The sequence below is a fragment of the Hyaena hyaena genome, unplaced genomic scaffold (assembly GCF_003009895.1).
Source record: "Hyaena hyaena isolate Hyena2069 unplaced genomic scaffold, ASM300989v1 scaffold_236, whole genome shotgun sequence".
Taxonomy (NCBI): domain Eukaryota; kingdom Metazoa; phylum Chordata; class Mammalia; order Carnivora; family Hyaenidae; genus Hyaena; species Hyaena hyaena.
Genome location: NW_024080868.1, coordinates 411,292 through 434,498, shown reverse-complemented (window position 1 = coordinate 434,498; position 23,207 = coordinate 411,292). Strand labels below are relative to the sequence as shown.

Below are 23,207 nucleotides of genomic sequence, written 5' to 3'. Positions count from 1 at the left end.
AACAGGGCTGGGTGTAAGAACTTTGTATACCATGAAAAGGGCCATAATTTTTATTCTGTAGAAGGTCAATATATTTTGACGTCTAAGGCATTTACATCTTGTGCTTTTAATGAATGCTTGTTTCCTTAAATTTAATAAGGCAAAGGTCTAATTTATTTTAAGTACTTAAATTCACATAATATAACTTGCTATCTTATTTGTACATCTACGAAGTTTTATTTAATAAAACAATCATGTTGGGGGGATCGCTGATTTGTGATTAGACAACTCAGGTTAAATTTTTTCAAATGGGTAGTTACATTTAAAAAATTAGTTTTAATTACCCCCGTATGTGTTTCACATTGCATGGATAAATCTATACATTGAATTTTTTAAGCATTTCAAAAACCTGACTGAACAAATTTAATAACTGCAAATCCTCCCAAGAACTTAAATGACTCTTACAAATCTGTTAAAGCACACCCAGTTCCCTTACATATTCCAGTTGTATTTTCTATGGGATTTTTCTTATACTTTTTAAGGAGCATAGTTTCAAAATTTTTATAAAAGGTGAACATATAAAAGGCAGAGAGAAGAGTAAAACGAGCCTCCATGTCTCCTGCACCAACTTCAACAATTATAAATACATCACTAGTCTTGTTTCATCAATACCCCCCTCCGCTTCCCTCTTTCATATTATTTTGAACCTAATACCAAATACCATGTAATTTTATCCATAAATATTTTAGTAGGTATCCTGAAACATTAGACTCTATATAGTAATATAAAAATCAAGTCCATGTTCAAATTTCCAGTTGTCTCTTAAATTGAGTGTGTGTATTTTTTTCTAGTTTGTTTGAATAAGAATCCATATAAAGTCTACACATTTTCATTGGCTTATACTTTTGTAATTTTCCTTCAAGCAACAAGTCTACCCTTATAACTATATTTATCTGTTTATTGCAATTTATTTGTTGAAGAAATCAAGCTCATTTAGGGGACTATGGTTATCCATAGTCCAGATCTTGCTGAATTCTTTCCTATAGTTTAGCTTATATGTTCTTCTCTCCTCTGTATTTCCTGTAAATTGGTAGTTGGAGGTAGAGGTGACTTGACCAAATTTAGTTCTAGTTTTTTTTTTTTTTTTTGGTAAGATTACTTCCTAGGTGATAGTATATTCTTTTATCAAGAGGCTGTAAAGTCTGGTTGACTCTCCTTTTTTGATATGAGCAGCCATTGACACTCAATATTGACACAAAGAATCCTTATTTTTCAACTACACTAAAAGGTCTAAATAACAAATTTTAAATTAGTTTCATGCATCTAATTAAATACTTGTTAATGTAACAAATCTCTTAAATATTACAAATATTTAAAATATTGAACACTGGGGCATCTAGGTGGCTCAGTCAGTCGGCAATCTGTCTTTGGCTAAGATCATTATCTCATGGTTCATGGGTTTGAGCCCCACTTTGGGCTCTGCACTGACAGCTCAGAGCCTGGAGCCTGCTTCAGGTTCTGTGTCTCCCTCTCTCTCTCTGCCCCTCCCCCACTTGTATGCTCACATTCGTGCTCTCTCTCTCTCAAAAATAAACAAACATTTATAAATAGAATAAGAAAATAAATAAAATTGAACATAGATTCATTGTCCCAATAACTATAAAACTTGTTTCACAAATTTTGGTACCATAAGTTTGACTAACTTCATCATTTCTGTATTTTATCCTAAATCTTTCAAGGACTAAAAAAAGTCACTAAGGGAAAAAAGTGTCTTGTCATGGTCAAGCTAATGAATTGATTAATTGGGCCTTTACACTTACCGAAATTAAAAGCTAAGCATATATAAGCTACAGTTTTAAATTTCAATTTTTTTTAATGTAAAGTTTAGGGGTGCCTGGCTGGCTCAGTCGGTTAAGTGTCTGACTTCGGCTCAGGTCATGATCTCATGGTTCGTGGGTTTGAGCCCCGCATTGGGCTCTGTGCTGACAGCCAGCTGAGAGCTTGGAGTCTGCTTCAGATTCTGTGTCCCTCTCTCTCTGACCCTCCCCTACTCACGCTGCCTCTCTCTCTCTTTCAGAAATAAATAAAACATTAAAAAAAATTTTTTTTAAAGTAAGTTTATCGAATCAACAATCGATGACCACATATGTTTACCATCCCAGGCAAAGACTGAGACATGTATGTCTATGGCAATTCTTCCTGAGCTTCAAGTGTACCCAACCAAGCTTGTTTTATGATCTAAGGGATAACAAGGCATTTCCAGCCCATATTCTTCAAATGGGGTTAGCTTTGCAACCAGCATCTCTTGGGTTCTTTAAGTGGCTTGAGTAGTGAACACAAGAGTGATATAATCACATTTACATTAGAAAATGTTGGCAGCAGTATGGAGAAGGGACTGTATGGATGGAGAAGATGGAGAGCAACGCTCCTCACTAGAAGGCAGGGAAGGCGGCTACTGTAAGAGTCCACCCTAGAGATAATAGAATTCTGTTGTCCCATCTAGCAGGAAAGAAGAGAAAGATGGAGGGTGGGGTAGTGAATTAGAGGAGACATTAAATATGTGGAACTGACAAACGTGATTATTTTGATGAAGGACTGAAGAAGAGTGAGCAACAAGGACACCTTTAAGGCTTAGGTGGATATGCGGCACTCTGGTGCCATTCACTAAGATAAGAAACCTGGTAGGAAAAACAGCTTTATGCTGGGATAGAAGAGGAAAGTCTCTGTTTCTGTGATGTTCATGTGTAACTGGCTGTGGGATGTCCAAGATGTGCATATGTGAGTCTGAAACTCAGAAGAGAGAACTGCCCTGGAGATGTCAGTATGGAAGTTACCAACACGAAGAGACCAAGTGCAGCTGTGGGCATATATGAGACCATTCAGGGACAGGGGTAGAGTGGAAAAAGAAAGGAAACTGAGACCAGAACACAAAGGAATATCACCATTTAAAGGGGAAGTCAGAGATAAGTAAACCCACAAAGGAAATTGTGGGGTGGTCAGAAAGACAAAAGTGAGCCAGGAGAGATTTCTTATGGAAACAAAAGAGACTCCGGGAAAACGAAAGGGCCAATAGTCTTAAGGGTCACAAAGTAATCATGTAAGGTGATCATGGAGAGGTATCCAGTGGATTTGGTAAGTAAGTTCTTTAAGAGTGGTTTCAGTGAAGGATCGGCAAAAGAAGCCAGAGGGTAGTCATGAAGAAATGAGCGAGAGAAAAAGAAATCAAGTCTGTGAACACAGACAGTCTTCTCCGCGTCGGCTGGGAAAGGAAGGACTATCTGTATCTATGGTAATGTGGAGGACTGAGAAAGGTAAAGAGGAGATTTTGGTCTTTATGAATGAGAGTAACTTGGGCTGAGGGAGAAAGCAAAGTATGAGACATTTAGGAATGGGAAGTGAAAGTAGAGGAATAGTAATAATAATATAAATGATATGATGACACACAGAAGAAAGAAACAGGAGGCGAAACACTAATAATTTAGATAGAATTCAGAACACAGGTAGAGAGAAAGTAAGCATAAGTTTGGGTTAAAGGAATATATTTTCTTAAGAGAGTTTACTTCCAATAACTGCTGGGGTTTTTTTTCAGTGAAATAAGAAACAAGATCATCTGATTATAGGGGAGATGAGAGGGTCAGGAGATTTGGGTAAAGTTGTGAAGGTTTTGGATAGCCTTTGAGAAGGATGATGGAAAAGTAGATTCACTAGGAAAAGATATATGAGATTACAGAATAGTGTCGAGGGTAAAGTTGAGATCGAATGTCAATTATTTGTAATATCCAGAATCAGGGCAATGACAATTTTCTCCAGCTATGCTTATCAACCTGAGAATAAAAATAGAAGATATAGATGGTTCCATAAATCATTAAGGATTTGTGGGGCCCACGTACTGATAACTGTGAAGAGCAATTGGAATGCAGTGGTTTGGAATGAAGCACCTTGGAGCCCAAGCCACAAAGGATGGAAGTAAAGCCAGGTGGAGAACACCTGGAAAGAAGGAGTCAAGGATTAGAACTAATTCTCTTTGGCATCTATACCATAAAACCAATCAAATGCCTTCAGAATCCTAGAATTGAATTATTTATATACTGCCACTTTAACAAAAAACATATTACTGCCCTGAAGCAATGGATTGATTGCATGTGTCCATTGTGAATGGACAGAATTGCCTTCAAGTTCCCCTATTCTCTCTCTCTTTTTTTTTTTTTTTTGGCCTCAGTCGCCGCATAAATATGAGGCTAAAGCCCATTCTAATAACTTCTGAAGTTTTAAATCAGAGCAGAAATTAAAGAGAAAAGAATAAAATATGATCCTTTTAGTCTTTTTCCTTTTTCATTGTAAGGTGAGCATCTATTTGCTCCATGTTTACTTTTTCTTGTTTCTTGTCTTCAGAAGCCCTGTAAATGAAGAAAATCAAGATGGTGTCATGCACTCTGATGGTAAGAAACACAAAGATGTTTTATTTATTTGTTATCTCAGATACAGAAATTTGAGTTAATCATTTGGACAGGCACATTATTGGGTCATTGTCATCTTTGGTCTTTTCATGACCACTCTCTTGTTTTACTTATGTGTGCATTCCCTTTTATCTCCATGACCCATTCCCTTTCCTCTGCTTCCCTTACCAGAGACAGACATTTTAATACATTTAATGTGTGCGTATCTGTTTATACATATTCTTTACATATGTATAACACATACTGTTGTATGTGTATATATTTGAATTTACATAAACAGTATGTTAGAGTTCACTCTGGTTTTTTTTTTTTACACTCAGAATAATATGTTTTATGGGCAATACATGTTGCTATATGTATATTTAATTTGTTAACTACTGCACAGTACTCCATGGTATATATCCTATGCATTTGCATTTTACTTCCAACTCACTGGTACTAACAAATAATAACTCAGCGTACATTCTGGTCCATATTCTCATGTGGACCTCTGAGAGACTTTCTTTAAAATATATATCCAGTAGTGGAATGGCTGTTTGGAAGCTATGGAATATTCCTGGAATATTCTAGTCCTATGGAATTAGTACTAGAGTGCTCCCCAGAAACCCTGAATCTGTGTGTACTCACATCAGCAGGGCATGAAGATTCCAAGATGCCTACCTTTGCCAGGGTCTGGTATTATTTAGCTTTCCAATTGTTTTGAGTCTTATATGTATCAATATAATATCTCACTTCATTTTCATATCTCTGCTTGCAGTTGAGTCAGGGTACTTCAGTTGTATATTAGCCTCTGTGTTTTCCTCTTCTGTAACTTGCCACTTCATATCCTTTAACCACTTTTTTCCTGGAGTTGGTTGCCTTTCCTGGCTAACTTGCAGGAGCTCCTCTGTATTGCAGACATTAATCCCATGTCGGTTGCAGTGATTGTAACTCTTCTCTCATCCTATTCATTGTCAATTAACCCAAGCTGCCCATCACTGAACATAAATAAGTTTTTATATAATCAAATTAATTAAAGTTTACATTGTAATTTGTTTTAAAGTTTTACTTAAGGAGTCCTATCCCTAAACAATAAAAATATTATCTTCCATTTTCTTCTATGGACTGTATCCCTTATATTTGAGTCTTTTTTCCTTATATTTGCAGTCCACTTTTGAGGAGTTATTAGAAATCCAAATTTATTGCCTCACCTAGGGAACTGTTTTTCCTATTACCATATTTTGAAATCCATCATTTTCTGAACAATTTATAATGCCACCTTTATACTCCAGAACTGTGTAGGTGTGTATGTGTCTATATATGTATGTGTGTGTCTTTGTGTGGACAGTACATGTGTATATAAGAGTGTATATAAATTTATGGAACCATATCCGAGCTTTTTGCTCTATTGCATTGGTCTATGTGTTTCTATACCAACCCCACACTGTTTTTATCATTGTTGTTCTAGATTATGTCTTAATATCTAATAATTAGTTGATATTACTAAACACTTGGAGAGTAAAGGATCCATTTTTTAAAAAAAACTAATTAACTTGATTTGCTTGATACATGAAAACAAATCTTTGGGAACAAATACGTCAAAAAGTACAAACTAGTTGTGATTTTCTGATAATACCTTTGTTCCACATTAGCCCACAAAACCAATGTGCATGCCTTTCATAAAGAAGATAAAAGGTCTTCATTATTTTTTGGCTTTTGCATTATTTTATGAAGGCCAATGAAACAGTTTTACAATAAATTACAAGTATCAAAAGGGTCATAGTAAAGATCTAAAACACATATTCTATTTTGTACTATGTGTTTTATAAAGCATAAGTTGTTAGATTATGAGCAGTTTTGAATAGATTATGACTAATAATTCTGTACTAAAGTGCTTTTTAATTAAAGTATATTTAATTTTATTCTTTTTTTTAAAACCTTTTAGGTACTGGAAATCTAGAGGAGGTCAGTTTTTTTCCCCTTCTTATATTATATTGCTTAACTAAAATATTTAACAATTACTGTGATTTATGTTCTATTGATATAAACCAACAAATGAAAACTGTGATGGGTGATAATGATATATTTCAATTTATAATATTACTTTATCTAAAATTCTTGGGACATTAAACACCAAACATTACACTGACACACAGTAATTTTGGAGCACCGAACATAAACTTAAGTCTGGCTAGACTTAAGTCTGGCTAAACTTAAGTCTGGCTATCTGAATTATATAGCTGAATACAGAATAAGACCTTTTTGTGCTTACTTTTCCCGTCTATCTCTTTAAAGGAAAAATATTTTAAACAAGACAAATTTACATACATTTCCATTTATGATTGTTTTACTAGGTATTTGATCAATGTCATATGCATATGTTCTCTTTTTTAGGAATTAAAGTTAATCATTCTTAACGTTTTTCTTGACAGGAACAAGAGAGTGAAGGAGAAACCTATGAAGACATGTATGAGTTACATTTTTTACCATTTTTCCACCTAAAATGAATATTATGATTTGTATGAGGTAGAATAGATAGATATTCAACCCTAAGGGGAAAAAGCTTTATAGTTCAAATGACTGGCATATAATGATAACCTTTATTTCAATACAAAGGACTAAAGATCCTTTATTTGCCTAAGAATTCCATGGAAGACTTAAAATTGTTGTTCTGTGTGAGGCAAGACACTCTTGGCTACTGGACAGACCCCAGGCAGGGAATCAGGGAGCCTGGAATCTGTATTTCCTGCTCTCAGGTGTGTCCTTGGGCAAATGAATTCATTTATATGTTACAACTCCGCCATCTAGGCAGTGCTCTACCTCACAGGGATGCTATGAGAAATAATTTACCACACCATCAGCAAAGCAAAGCATCAACCTGCAAAAGCAGAAAAATGTTAAAAATACCTTCAAAACAGGCTTCCAGATAGCCCAGAGCTAAGATGTATCTTGGAAAGTGAGTGAAAAGAGAAATAAATATGTTATTTTCTCTTTTGTTAATTCAAACATCTTAATTTCCTGTACCTAGTTCTTAAGCAATGAATTCTGACTAAAGTCTCTGAGCTTAGGTTTGCAGGTATGCACATGTGCGTGCCCTGTACCTGGGAGTGCATGCATGTGAAAGAGAGAGAGGGAGAGAGATGAATTCTATCCATGCTGATATGTAGCAAGAACAGGGTCTTTATATATACGCAGTGTCTTCCACTTGCTGGCAGAGGGTAAGGGGAAACAGAGCCTTTGGAAAGTATCCCCGCTTCTATGCCTCCTACTGGTTTTAAGAACAATCTCACTCAGGAATTTTGACAACTGGATTTTCACTTTCGTCTATACTTGAGATACTGTCTCCTGGGTATGTGAGCTGTAACACATCAACGCTCACAAGTGCCAAAACAACCTAACAACTTTTATCCACAGAGAAGCAACCAAAGAAAGAGAGAAAAAAAGAGAAAAGGAGGAAAAGAAGAGATTAGAACTGGAGAAAAAGGAACAGAAAGAGCGAGAAAAGAAAGAACAAGAAATAAAGAAGAAATTTAAAGTAAGAGCTTGCTTGCTGATGGGTTAAAAAAAAAAGGGGGGGATCCCTCTTTATGACTTTCACACAAAAGGGGGACCACACCATTCTTGAAAACTTACATGGTGGCAGAATTACTTAGTTATTGTTTCCTAAAAAAAAGTAACTACCTTTATAACAGTAATTATTTTATCCAATATGCTCCCTTATCCCTGCACTAAAAATGTAATATGATAAAATATGGTGACCTATAATTAGTGGGCACCCAGGACATTTTCTGTTTATTGAGTGAATGAGTACTCATTGCTCAAACCCATCTTGGCTCTCATGATTTCACATTTGGTATTAACCTACTTATACTATGAGCTCAGACATGTATCATATGGTACAAGGAACACATATGTGTCTGGTTGAACCAGACTTATCTCAGAATAAAGTTTCTATGAACTACTCCCACTGCTGGTATCTAGACCAGACTTTATGTACCTGTTGACTTCTGATACTCGCTATTTCTCATCCCTCTTTTCCCATTTGGATTTCTGACCTCTCTCTTTTCTGACCCCTGATTTCTAATTTCTACCGTCGTCGCTAGGCATGTAGGCTACTCTCTCTTGGCTACACCAAATGACATGGCCCATCTGGCACGGGTCTAGTGTGTCAGCTATATTTAAGGTGATTATCTGCATTACGGAACTATTCTTCACTATAAGAAAGACTCATGTCAAGGTTATTTAAATATTTAATTCCCCTTGAACATTTAACGTATGGTTTGAGTTATAAAAATTTTGATGTCTGTATAACTCCCTAATATATTTGTTATATTAAAACAAAGTTTCAACAACATGGTGCAGGAAAAACATAAAGCAGCTTAGAGTTGAGTGGACAGATGTGGATTCAAATTCCAGCTGTACCTGCCAGTTATGTGATTGCGAGCATATTATTAAACTTCTTTGAGCCTCAGACTCTTATTCTTTAGAGTGAGAATAAATAGTATCTCTCCTAAAATGTTGTTATGGAATTAAATAAAATAATGTACATAAGGCACTGTATCTACCAAAGTTCTCATTAAATTTTGAAAAAGCCTACTATATGTAAGTAAAATTAAGTATGAGTAAGTATGAATGTTAAGACATTTAACTCATACAGATGTATGTTCCTATTTTCCAAGTGGCAAATATGAAAACTTAATTTCTTAAGTAAAAGTCTTCATAACGGGGGCACCTGGGTGGCTTAGTCGGTTAAGTGTCCGACTCTTGATTTTGGCTCAAGTCATGATCTCATGAGTTCATGGGATTGAGCCCTGCTTTGACTCTGTGCTGACAGTGTGGAGCCTGCTTGGGATTCTCTGTCTGCCCGCTCATGCTTGCACTCTCTGTCTCTCCCTCTCTCTCTCTTTCTCAAAAAACAAAGACAAACATTTTAAAAAATAAAATAAATAGGGGCACCTGGGTGGCTCAGTCAGTTAAGCATCTGACTTTGGCTCAGGCCATGATCTCAGTTTGTGAGTTCAAGCCCCACATCGGGCTCTATGCTAACCGCGCGGAGCCTGGAGCCTGCTTCAGATTCCGTGTCTCATTCTCTCTCTGCCTCTCCCCCACTTGTGCTCTGTCTCTCAAAAATAAATAAATGTAAAAAAAACTTTAAAAAAATAAATAAAATAAAATAAATAAAAAACAAAATAAAAATAAAAACCTCACATAACATTTGTTTGCTGTTTTTTATTTACAAAGCTATTTCTAGAATGTTATCTTGTATATAGCAGGTAATGTCTACTCTAAGTTTATAGACAGACAACACCACAAGGTTAAAGAAGAGGAAGAAGAAGATAAAGAAAGAAAATGCTTTTCCCATAAGTATAACCCACAACTACCATCTTCCCTTCCTTGGGTGTCGGAAACCTGAAAAGAACCATCAGAATAACTAACTACACAGTGCATTGATGGAAAAAACCTCCATCTACCAAGCAGGCCATCATCATATCCCATAAAAACGATAGAATCCAGTGTGCATTGTCTTCCATAAATTATATTCAGTTATTAGTGGCTTCCTCAGTGAGCCTTTCACAGATTTCTAAGGTCAACAGATCCCTGCTACTCTCTCTTGGATCCCAAGCACATGCTTACCTGTTCTTCTCTGGTTCTGCCTCACCACTGTGATTTCCCCGTAACCCGTCTTATAAGAACACTCATTAGATGATATTCATCCTCAGTTTCTAGTTCAAACCCATAAATGCTGTAAACAGGCTGGTCGGCGAGTTGTGGACATACTGTCTTTCAAAGCTCCATTCTAAAAGATTTTCCGAATAGTGAGGAAGCCTGTTGTAATTTTCGCCCTTTCTTTGCAGCTAACAGGCCCTATTCAAGTCATCCATCAAGCAAAAGCTTGCTGTGATGTCAGAGGAGGAAAGAATGAACTGAGCTTCAAGCAAGGAGAGCAAATTGAAATAATCCGCATCACCGACAACCCAGAAGGAAAATGGCTGGGCAGAACAGCAAAGGGCTCATGTGAGTACAAGTCTTCCCATGACTTCCAAGCCTTGTTTTTTGTTTTTTGTTTTTTTTAAGACAATATCTAATGTACAATTCTGTCAAGTTAGGAGTATTTTGCAGAGTGGACAAAAATAGGAAGATTTAAAATGACAGTTCATCTGTATTATCTTTTTACTGGGGAACAATGTAAATATTTATTTTATTCCAGGGAGGAACAAAGGACATTAAGTTCCTTTCAAAAGGGGGAAAAAAATGATTCATGTGAGTCACTTTGGAATCTTTAAAATAGACTCTAGACACTCCAAACCACAACAGCATAAGGCTTTGACGAAGTCCAGTCAAACGTGTCTATGTCAGAAGTCTATAAATCCGAAGTGGAAGCAAAGAAATGAAGGGACATTTGAAAGAGCAGATGTGCAATTGATATTTTATCTACAACTCTGAGATATTGAAGCTACTGTTGTCTGAACATAAATCCTTCTTCCTTTCGGTAGATGGCTATATTAAAACAACTGCTGTAGAGATTGACTACGACTCCCTGAAGCTGAAGAAAAACTCTCTCGGTGCTCTTTCAAGACCGATTGAAGATGACCAGGAGGTATATGATGATGTTGCAGAGCAGGACGATATTAGCAGGTATGGACAAATATAAACTGTGAAACAGATCAGGCTGCTGCCTTGTCAGAGATGATGTATTTTAAGATCCTAGAATTTTATCTTCCACGTTTCTTACTACTTGCTATCCCTGAATTACCTTTTACAGGAATTCCATTACTCGTAATACTTGCTATCCCCGAATTACCAATTACAGGTATTCCAATAGGGGTGAAAGGTCATTTAAAATTCCATAGTCTTTTATGTTTCTCTTTGGTCGTAGGTATCAAATACCACTTAGAAAAGAATAGGCCATTTGCCAGGTCTTGCCAAATGTGTTAGCATTCCAAAATGCTGTTTTATAATCATCATTCTGATTTGATCTTAGGGCTATGCCTAAAGTAAATATGATTTCATAAAAATATGGAGCATGCGATAAAAAATGCAGCTCTAGGAATATAAAAATTTTTGTTCTGAAATCTGAGTCTGAATATATTTGTTGTTCTTGTTTGAAAACATAACAGAAAAAAGAATGTATTTTAATACAATTCTACTTTGCTCTTTAAATGTAAAAAAGTAAGGGGTGCCTGGGTGGTTCAGTGGGTTGAGTGTCCAACTTCGGCTCAGGTCATGATCTCATGGCTCCTGAGTTCGAGCCCTGCGTTGGGCTCTGTGCTGACAGCTCAGAGCCTGGAGTCTCTGCTTTGGATTCTGTGTCTCCCTCTCTCTCTGCCCCTCCCCTGCTCATGCTGTGTCTCTCTGTCACTGTCTTTCTCCCTCAAAAAATAAACAAACATTTAAAAAAATAAATTTTAAACCAAAAAAAGTAAAAGCTCATTTCTCTGTGATCTCTGTGAATCAGCAAAGGGTCCAATTTATTTTTAATGGCCCATTCAATCCAGTAGCTCACAATGACCCTCCCTGCAGGAATTATGGGAACACCTTCCTGGGGCGGAGGAACACAATAAGATATCCTTTCTGGAGGATGCAGGAAGGGAGACTGGCTATCTCCCATGCACCTTTTCTTCCCATCTTTTCCCTTCTTACTCCTCAGCTGCCTTTCTCCATCCCTCCTCCTCTGTCTCCTTTTTCCAGCTCTGATCTTCCTTGTCCCTTCTTCTCCTTCTTGCTTTTCCGTTTTCCTTCTTTCCTTCCTCCCTCCAAATATCTCCCTTTCTTGGTAAACCCATAAACCCTTCAAGCTGAAGGAAAAGGAGGATGAAAATCTCCAGCCCAGTTAAGAACCCTTGTTTTTCTGTGCCCCTTTTACAGAATTGGGAAACACCCTCTGTGATCTCAAAACACACGATCTGTGCTAGATCTTCTCTTGGGTAAAAATGGGTCTGCATTCTTCATAACTCAAACTTCAAAGAAAAAAATGCTTCGATTATCAAAAGTTTTTAAAATGTGAAATGATCAAAATAGTAATATACTTATAAAATGTAGGAAGAATTCCGTTTCTTTCCTGTGGTTGCTCACGTCATGTCATCAGTTAAACTTGTGTTGCTTTCTGGAAGTTTTGTCTTTATAAATAGCCTGCAATGTCTTCTTATCATGTCTTGATATATGTTGCATAATTTATGGAATACTTATTAAGTGTACCATAAATTATGCAACATATATCAAGGCATTCCATGTGTGCCCTGGAGTTTACAGATCATAAATTGGCTTTAATAATCAGAAACACTTTGACCTAGTTTAGGGGTTTGGGAATGCCAGTTTTGAGGTCAAAGTTTTCAAAAGCCATATTCTGAGATGTACAAAATATCCTGTACATGAGGATGTCATTTTATCCCTATGAACAATGTATATACTTTACATCGTATTTATTTTTAAAAAATTCTCTTATTTTGAGAGTAAAGAACTCCAGTAATATTAATAAATACATATTTATGATACACAAACTCAAGAAAAAAATAATAAATCCATGAAAAGGAGTGATGTTCTGAAAATGAAGTATTATTTAATCATAACTTGCAACTGTTTCCCCAAACTAACACTATTGCCTTTTCCATTGTATGCCCATACATACGGCAACTCCAAAAAGTGCTCTGATTAGTAAGCATGTAGCAGAAAAAGAATCTTCTTTTTAATGAAATGGAGCCGGAGGAGGTGCATGGTTTTAATGCTCAATACCTTAAACAAATATAGCACCATAGTATATACTAGCATCTTGGAGCCCGTGTGCATATGTAATAAGAAAACGAAAGAAGAGAAAATGAAACCACCAGTGTTTTTTTTCTTTTTTGAAGCTACAGCTGTTGCCGGCAGAGATCTCGCAACAGAACAGGCTTTGTCCTGAGTAGAACAAGGCAAGATGCTGAGTCCGGCCGGCTGGCTGCCCTGGCTGGTAGGAGAGAGCACCAGGCCTTCCTTCCCCTTCTCCAGAAGCCTCCTGGGCCCTTGCTCCCTGCTTCTCCCCTATTCCGCCAGGGTAGGGGGAACTGACTGTGAACTTCAAACTCTGTGAGCAGACAAGAGGCTTAAAATCACAGGTCCTGACAGCAGTCTTTCTCCCTTTTTTTCTCAATGAAAGCAGTTTCTTTAATAAATAATGAGGCCTTGGAGAAAAGGAAATTATACATGCACATACTTGTCCATCATGTAACAAACGTGCATCTCTGCGTGCTCCCCACGCTTCTCTTTCCACTTCTCCTCCCCTCTTTTCCTTCCTTCTTTCTCACAACTCTCCTCTCTTTACCTGCACTTCATCTGGTAAGAGCTCTGAATTCCAAACAGACAATTCTAGAAAATTGAAGAATCTCTCTAAAAAGGAAATAATGTGTGTCAGCTTTGCTCCTGAGTATTAAAACCCTGTTCTTTGGGAATTGGTGAGTATCTCCAAGATGAATTATATTTGCCAAGAGCGGCAGCCAACCAAAATTGCAATTTTTCACATAATCCTAACTGCTTGCTTCATGCTCAAAGGGAAATGTCAGACAAAATGAATGCGAAAACAGTATGTAAGCAAATGGAGAACATACTTAAACTTCATCAAAAATCAACTCCTTATTTATATATTAGGACATTTATAGCATGTTTTCCTACGAAGTTCCATTAGTAAGGGTAAGTTTTATTTCTAAATTAACCATAGATCTCTGTCAGGCCAATTTCTTTTATTCTGACTTTAAGGTTGAAGAAGCAGATATGAGCAGAAAATGAATACTGTATGGTTGTAATATCAGACTACATCTGTTGATGGCAAATTATCCAAAGGTCAAAAATGGTACCTAGAGGGGGTGCAGTGAGGTATATATAGATAAAACAACATTATACAGGAAAGCAGGACACCAAGGTTCTCATCTCAGCTCTTCAGTTAATTAGAAGTAAGTTTGGTCAGGTCATTCATTTTTCATTTCCTTTCTGCAAAGCAAGGGGATTAAACGAGACTTCTGAGACTTTTCCAGTTCTCACAATCTACTCTTCCTTTGCTCTATCACAACTCACATTTCAGTGGTAGATTCAGGCAAGAAAATAGATGATTATAAAATAAGCAAAATATAGGGGTGCCTGGGAGGCCCAGTCAGTTAAGTGTCTGACTTTGGCCCAGGTCATCATCTCACAGTTCGTGGGTTCAAGCCCTGCATGGGGCTCTGTGCTGACAGCTCAGAGCCTGGGGCCTGTCTTCAGATTCTGTGTCTCCCTCTCTCTCTGCTCCTCCCCCACTCTCACTCTGTCTCTCTCTCTCAAAAATAAACATTTAAAAAAATTTTTTAAAGGGGAAATATAGAATGTTCTAGAAGTAAATAAAAAAACAGGCAATGTGAATTTAGAAAATCAGGGGCCACATTATATGTAATAATAATATTTCATGAGTAAGATTTCCATTTTTTAAAGGAATTCTCTCTTTTAAAAAAATATAATCCTACTGGACTAAGAGTTAAATGCTCTGGCTACAACATATTAAAAGAGAATTGAATTTAATGCAATAATGGTTTCCTGCACTTTAGTGGCTCAGTCATTTAAGCATCTGATTCCTGATTTTGGCTCAGGTCATGATCTCATGGTTCGTGAGGGGAGTTCGAACTCCACATCCAGCTCTCCACTGATGGCATAGAGCCTGCTTGGGATTCTCTCTCCCTCTGTGTCTCTCTCTCTCTCTCCTCCAAAATAAATACAGTTTTAAAAAATTAAAAAAAAATAATGGTTCTGTGTGATTCTTGGAACAATCCATAATAGCTGTTGGTTGATTGTTTTTCATAAACCTATCTATCTTTGGAATGATGTAATAATGTATCATCTGAAAACTACCTCTTGGGAAATGTTAGACATAAACATTAGTATTGTTTTGAAAACTATGTAGCACTTGTTGACCTTATTAGGTTTGTTTTGTTTCGTTTTTTACCTTGTTACTACTCTTCTATTATGATAAGGAACAATGTCTCTTCCTCTTTACATAAAACATTCTGATAACTTTTAACTGCAATGTTATTTCTCTTTTGTATAACTGCTCAATATATGTACTTCTCTTCCCAATAGCTACATAATTCATATGCTAATTTAGTTTTTTTTTTTTTCCTAGCCACAGTCAGAGTGGAAGTGGAGGTAAGCCACAAACTTTTATCAGCAGTTTCTTCAAGTCTTCACCATTTTTTGTCTGTATTAATGATAAGATGGTTTTGTTTGTACATAACGAAAAAGATATTAATGTGGTAGAGAGACCACTGGACTGGAAGCCAATAACCTGGATTCCAGTCCTGGTCCCTGAGTGACCCTAAACAAGTCACTTCTCTCTTCCAAGTTTGTCATGGGTCATGGGGTGACTCCATTTCCAGTGTGCCCAGAGCAATTCTAACTTATGCCAATTGTCTGAGCACAGTTATTAATAGCATCCCCCTTCACTTTCAAAAGTATCCTTATTTGGATGATAACATATAAAGACTCCTCATTTGCTCATCACCAAAATAAAGATATTTTACTAATACCTTATAGTGCTAAAATGCTCACCCTAAAAGTCAAATGTCAAGTTCTTTGTACATATTTCTGTACAGAGGAAGTACTCAATAAACATTTGTTAAATAAATACTTGTCAAATAGCAAGTTTCCTAAGGGTTTACAACAAAGGGCTTAACCCTTAAAATATTTTGATTAAGTGAACCAGAGCTACTACCAATATTCACAAATTCACCTTTCATTCTATTTGTTTTTCCTCACTTATATCTTGATCAGTATCTTTTTCTGAATGTCTCCTCAGCATTAATTAAAATTTTCTTATCACCTCCTCTCTCCTTTTTTCCGCAATACTTTTACTCTCTTTTCAATTTTTTTCTCAAATTTATTCTTCTCTATCCCTTTTATCTCCAAAGCTCAATACTCTTTCTACATTTATTAAATTACACTTCTAAGAATTCCTTTAAAAATAATGAACAAGACAATTAATTTACCTACTATCTATGTGAGAATAGGAACATAAAGTTATTTTCTAGTTACATGGTTATTAAGAAACATTTTCTGCGGTTAAATAAGGCGGATTTACTATCAAATCTGAATGACTCTTACATGACCAAATTATAAAATTAACAGAAGATTCTCTCCCCTCTACCAATCCACATGAAGGGATGTTCCCACCTCCCCCAGATGATGATATTTACGATGGGATCGAAGAGGAGGATGCTGATGACGGGTAAGGATGATCAGTGAATTGCTTTCTTGTAAATTCTTGCATATACTGAAATTTAGTGTTGATTTCTGGTTAGAATAAAAAGCAAAATATAGTGTTCCTTATTATAATACCAAAAAATGATTTAAAAGTTTAATTAATAGCAGTCATAAGTCAGAAAGTATAATTGCACAACACTTCAGATGAAGTGGTATATTGTTTGCAAGAGCCTCAACAAAAAAAAGAAAAGAGAAATGAAAAAAGGACAAAGAATTTCCAATGTTGTAGATTTTTTTCAAACTTTTCCCAATCATTTATTTATCAATCAGTCTCTGGAGAGTTTATCAGATGCACGGCTATCCTCTGTATAACGATCATAGTTATATGCAATCCAAATGAACTGAGACCATATGCTATTTGTGACAAAACCAGTATAAGACTTAATTCTCTAGTTGCTTAAACTTTTGTAATGGCATATTTAAAATTCTAAGATCTGTTAATTACTTCATTTTAAACATAAAATAAAGCAAAATTGATGTTTAAAACTTAATTTTGACTTAGCTTTCTATTTTGAAACCAAAATAAGTTTCACTAAATAAAAAACAGTAATTTACTTACTACTTACCTAGTGGCAGCAGTATTCAAAGACCAAGGCCTATAAACTTAAAAGCATCATCTTGTTGATTACAATGAGTAATTTACTGCCTGAATGATCAATGCAGTATAATTATAAAAACTCTGAATGTCCACCCAATGTTTTCGTGTTCCGCTCATTATTCCATTCTGATCAATGCCTGCATGCTCCTAAGCTCCACACTACAGGTTGAAGACAGGAGTAATTCGTGGTCCTGGGGGATTTTGAAGATGTTAAAGGGAAAAGATGACAAAAAGAAAAGTATACGAGAGAAACCTAAAGTCTCTGAGTCAGACAATAATGAAGGTTCATCGTAAGAGTCGACCGACCAAATCCAGTGCACAATAACTACACTAATATTAATTTAATCAAATGCTACTAATATTTTATAACCAATAACCAAATTCTGACAGGCTTAAGTCACTCAATGTTATATTCCATTAGTCATCTGAGCCTCATTTACTGTGTCACCCTTATTGCACTCAGGCATTTACAGAAGAGGCGTGCAAAGTCTTCAAAAATTGTCATATGGTTCAAAGATATAGTTTGCTTTCCCTACGAACTTGCACAGATAATACACACAAATGAACATACACACACCCCTTCACACACTCATGCACGTACACTCCATTTAGTAGGACTTTTTTTTAAATAACAGCATCATGTCTAAAAGCTCACAATTCCAATGCAACATTATATAATACAGTGACTGCTCTTCAAAATATACATTCCCTTCCAAATATTAGTTTTCTGGAAAGAAGGATGCAATTTGGAATTTCTTTTCTCCAAATAAAGTATTTAAAGTCTATGGAGCTCAAAGTAGAGTCTCCATATTTCATTAAAGTCTTTCTAAAATGTTAATTCTACATAGGATTCCTCATTATAAACTCTTCTGTGACACCTAAAACAATAGTTAGTAAACCGGACACTCAAAATTGTAAGTAAACATAACAAATCCCTGTTTTAACAAATCCTCTCTTGAGCAGTATTATTAAAATCAGACCTCACTTAGAAATAAAAGCAGAAATTACTTTTCCTGCTCCACTTGCACCTTCATAATTTTGATTTTAAACCACTTGCACTAATGACCTGTCACACTTCAGTGTAACTGTGCACCATTCTTCCAGTGATGTGTGTTTATTTGTGTGTTTAAAGTTCAGAAGTAATAAAAGCAAAGGTCTGTTTCTGTTGCAACTAAATGGCACCCACTCCTAATTTCAGATCACTTCTATTAATAAGCCCTCCCTCTCTAGTTTCAGGGGATATCCCTCTCTTATTCACCATTCTCCTGTTTGAGTACATATATTGAGACAACGTGGTCACACAAAGAGTCCTGTGACCTTTGTTGATTTCAGCTCTCTATTTCTACCCCTCAAGTCAAATAAAAGCTTTTGGCCTCAGTTATGCCACAATGACTCCAAAACACCGAGCCCATTTAATTTACTCTGATGTGATAATATGCCCAAACCTCATAGAACAAATCTGAAAATGTTGGTCCAATGGCTATGGGCAAAATAAACCACTGAATGTCTTGACTTTTGACTTTTTTGGCCGCCACTGGAGCTAAAAAAAAAAAAAAGTCTCACAAAATTCCAAATTGATGGACAGAAATTGAAACTCAGTGGAGAAATGGAGAATGAGAAGGGAATGATAGTCAACAGATTAATTGGCCTTTATAAGCCTCCAGGCTGTTACTTGTTCATGCCTCTCCTTAAACAAAGGACTCAGTTTCTGTGTTTAGATTGGTCTGATTGTAATTGGTGTTCTCATTTTCTTTCCAGGTTTCCTGCTCCTCCTAAACAATTAGGTGAGTAACAAAAATTAAGTATATATTTTATATCGCATTTTTTTTGCAGATATGGTAGTGGGATGGCACTGGATATAGTCATGGTGTCTGGATTAAAGTTCTGATTCTGGAAATAATAATTTGTGTAAAGTTGTCAATTAACTGCTCCACAGTTCTTCAACAGTGAAAGGGTGGGAAGAGGAAAATTTTTAATCTTGATGGTTTCTAAACAGTTCACCCAGTCATAAGGGTCACAATGGAGAAATAAACAAGTGGGCAGGGATGGACATCGGTATTTCCCATGTCTCTTCCACCCCTATTCAGTCGAGCTTGATATATTGGACCTCTGCATAATGATTTCTAAAACTATGCCAGATTATATGCCACCAAGGCCCTTTTAAATCTAAATATCTTTGGTTTTTTATAATGTATAATTTCTATTGTATCTGGAAATTTTTTCACTGCTAAATATAAAACAGTTTCTTCTTTGTACAATTTTGGTCCACTTATTTTCTTAATATAAAGGTCTGAGAGAGAGCTTTAAAAGATTTTTCTTAAATTCACTTTGAACAAAATAAAATGTCTCATGAGAATATTCAAGGGCTTTCAAAAAGTTTATTTGAATTTATAAATAAGTTGAAAGAGAAAACTAAACACACAGATAATCTTTTTTTCCAAACTGGTTATCTGACTTCATGTTCAGTTGTCAATATGAAAGCATGTAAGGCACGAATACAAATTGATCAATAACTGACAATGAGCTTATATCTTAGTGTGTAATTTTCAAAAAGTGTTCAAGAAACTTAGCTCCACAAAGGTAGGTATAAAAATGAAACAAATGTGATCAGTTAAGTAAAAACTATGGGTTTTGTTTTAATTTTCTTTTGCTCTCAGGTGTGTTTTAAGGGCATGTGCATGGAACAGTGATTTTTCCCGTTCTGGAAATGAATAATATGTCATATATTTTATATATAAATCATGGATACTTCACATAGCTGTGAAATTAATTACTGGGGGGTATACATGCAAACATGTGTGTGTAGTATACGTATATACTGTATTGTATATACTCTCTACATTACAGATAGAGGAGGTTTTCTGAAAGGAATTTAAATCCCTGCCACTAGCAGAGAGCATTTAAACTTTCTATGATAATCATTCATTACTCTCTTCAACTCATCTCTTCAGCTTAATTTGCTGTGGAGCAACTCAATAGGTGCAAAAAGGGAGCAAATTTCCTGACTTTATTAACAAGAAGGAAAGAAAGTATCTATGGATTGAAAAAGCCACTGGACTAGTTAAGGTCATTGCCACTTTTCCACCAATACTGGTTCCCAATACCTGCTGGTACCAGACCTGTCTTATTAATAGAAATATTCTTTCCATTTTAAGGTGATACCACACCTAATATTACTATAAATTAAAAGTTCATGAGGACCAAGTAGAGCAATGAGTAAAAGAGAATGATCCCTGGATAGATGGATAGATAGACAGACAGATGGGCAGATTAGACAGGCATAGGTACACATATAAATAAAATAATACATATTATCTTAGCATCCTAAATTCCCTATGAATCTTAATTTCAATCTCTATTGCTTACTGTCAATGGGCTGTAATGTTGATTTGTGTGTCAGCAATCCACTAATCCTTCCATTCATCACAAGTGTGGATCTTCAAATAATCTCAGTCACTGTTTTGGGGGGATTTATCCTGATAATTCTAGTTACAATAATAGCCACTGGCTGTTTTGAGGGAAATCTAGCAGAAGCTTCCAGGAAGAGAAAAACCTCTCCCTTTTAGGAAATAGACACGGCTTCCAAGAGGAATGTACAGTGACCCCAAGAAAACTTATTTTGTTGAATTTGAAAGAAAAATCTTTAAATTAAAAACATCATTGAAGGTTCATATCAAAATTCGAACTGGGGCCCCCAGCTGGCTCAGTCAGTAGAGCATGTGATGCTTCATCGCAGGGTCATGCTGGACATAGAGCCTACTTGATTTAAAAAAAAAAAAAAATAATAATAATAATGTTAAAACTTCAACCTTAAAGTGTTTCAACATTTGATATTTTGCCTTTTGTTAGACATGGGAGATGAAGTTTATGACGATGTGGATGCCTCTGACTTCCCTGCGCCACCAGCAGAGTTGAGGTAATTAAAATGTCCTCATTTGGAGATGAAAATCAGACTGCTCCAGAAAATTCAACTAGAATAAAACGCCAGTGGGTTATGTATCGACTGTGTTCAATCCCGTTTGCTCTGTCCTCTCTCTGATCCCAGCTCTAAGGGTTCTGCTAGGTTTGTGGGTGGAGAACCCTGATCCCCCTCCTCCTCTTTCCCCTCCCTCCCTTCTCTCTTCCCCTCCCCCTCTCCGAGTAGTTTTGCTGCTAGTCCCCTGATTATTCCCTGCCCTGTGACTCACTGATGTCTGCATTCATCTATTCATTCAATGGGAAAATATTTGAGAGCCTGATCACAAGCGATCTCACTGATTCATCTCCTCCCTTTATTTTTACCCTTTTCCCCAATGTTTTTTTGTCTTGAATGGACTTCTTAGTTGATATCTCAACCCTCACCTACCTTCTTCAAATCTTTTCTGTCCTCCACAAGATTATTTCCTTTTATGAAAAAAAAGATGATTTGTGTTTCAAAAGGACTTTGTTATGTCTCTTTTTCACAACAGCATCAGGTTCTCAAAGGTTCCAAAAAAAAAAAAAAAACCCCAAACTTAAAGGTGAAGAGTGACATTCTTCAGCTCACCTAAGGTTTCAATTTTATTTTAGACTAAAACTGTATGAAAATCTGTTAAGATCATTTAGTACAAAAGGAGTACCTTTTGAAACTTCTTTTGAAATAGGAAATAACATGGTAAGATTTTTCTGTATTTCAATAAACACGAGCGATGAGCTGATACATAGTGTATAAGAAAACAAGAACACGTCTGTAGCTTTCTGAGGAAAAAAAGGATGAATAAAAAGATCTTGGATTTGATTAGTTAAAGGCTGAAAGTGACATAAATGGGTGACAATACATAGCGTCTTCTAAGCTATGCTGCAAAAATGCATGAGCATTTATTTATTTAGTATTTATTTTTTGCCAACACCATTAAGCTAATTTTACTGAACAAGAGAAAGTTTCGAGATCAAATAAACTGAAGGGAGAATATGTTGTCATTTCTATGTGAAGATCAAGTTCCACGGGCAAAACAAACATGAAAGATGAAAAGAGAATTGTTCTTTTTTTCTGAAAGGAAAATTTAATCTTCTTCAGTAATATGTTCGGTTTGAAAAATTCCTCACCGTTGGGAAGTCACTTCTATCCCTGACATTTCTAAATGCATTTTTCCATTTTATATTACTGTAGAAATGCCACCACATTCCATTAAGCAGCTCTCTGGGAACCCAGTTACACACTGGATCTTTTCTTCAAGTAGAATAAACCCCAGCTGGTTAAAGTTTATGTGATATGTACCGTTTTCTTTACTGCTGCCTTTTTTTTTCAGAGTTTAAGACTATTTTATGTTCTCTAACACAATATCCTATTTTTAACTAAAACTAAATTTCAGTAAGTTATTTTCAAAGAGAGCTCACGAGGCCTTCTCAACACTCACAAGTGTCCTAATGGCTCCAAAGTGCTAATTTGAGACAGCAATTTCACTACTGCCCAGAGGACCAGAAGCCAGGAGACCCTGAGGAAAGACTCAGAACCCCAGGCAGAATAATGTACTAATTCATTTCACAGTAAATGATCTAAATCCCAAGATTCAAAAGTTAAAGAATCAAGTATTTTCAATAAATCAGTTGCAAACAGAACTTTATTTTAGGTAATCTAGATGATAGTTAATATCGGGGTTTAGAATTTTTCATCATAGACAAAAATTCTGATTTTAAAATTCCCTCCTTCAGAGATTGCCAGCTTTTCCCTAGCATCCACGTTCAACCCTAGCAAATGTTCCTCAATCTTGGCTGCAAATTACTATTCCGTGGGGAGCTCTAAAGTGTGTATGTCAGTATCTAGACCTCACTCAGTTCTACTTAATTAGAATGTATTTAATTTAATTAGAATTTCTAGGAATTAGACAAAGGTTAGCGGTACTTTTGTAAAACTTCCGAGGCCATCTATATGCGCCCAGACTGGAGAATCACTCTCAGGCTTCTCACTTCCAAAGACAGTTAGT

At 36.1% G+C, this 23,207-nt stretch overlaps 1 protein-coding gene across 1 annotated transcript in view; it reads left to right on the top strand.

Moving 5' to 3' along the window:
- Window positions 1-23,207, top strand: part of FYB1 (FYN binding protein 1) — a 155,083-nt gene that overhangs the window by 115,050 nt on the left and 16,826 nt on the right. The window contains exons 4-14 of the mRNA XM_039244290.1: window positions 4,372-4,418; window positions 6,361-6,380; window positions 6,848-6,882; window positions 7,830-7,950; window positions 10,271-10,430; window positions 10,910-11,051; window positions 15,532-15,554; window positions 16,566-16,632; window positions 17,418-17,555; window positions 19,024-19,049; window positions 21,115-21,181. Of these exons, the coding sequence (XP_039100221.1) occupies window positions 4,372-4,418; window positions 6,361-6,380; window positions 6,848-6,882; window positions 7,830-7,950; window positions 10,271-10,430; window positions 10,910-11,051; window positions 15,532-15,554; window positions 16,566-16,632; window positions 17,418-17,555; window positions 19,024-19,049; window positions 21,115-21,181 (846 nt within the window). The remainder of the gene's footprint in view (window positions 1-4,371; window positions 4,419-6,360; window positions 6,381-6,847; window positions 6,883-7,829; window positions 7,951-10,270; window positions 10,431-10,909; window positions 11,052-15,531; window positions 15,555-16,565; window positions 16,633-17,417; window positions 17,556-19,023; window positions 19,050-21,114; window positions 21,182-23,207) is intronic.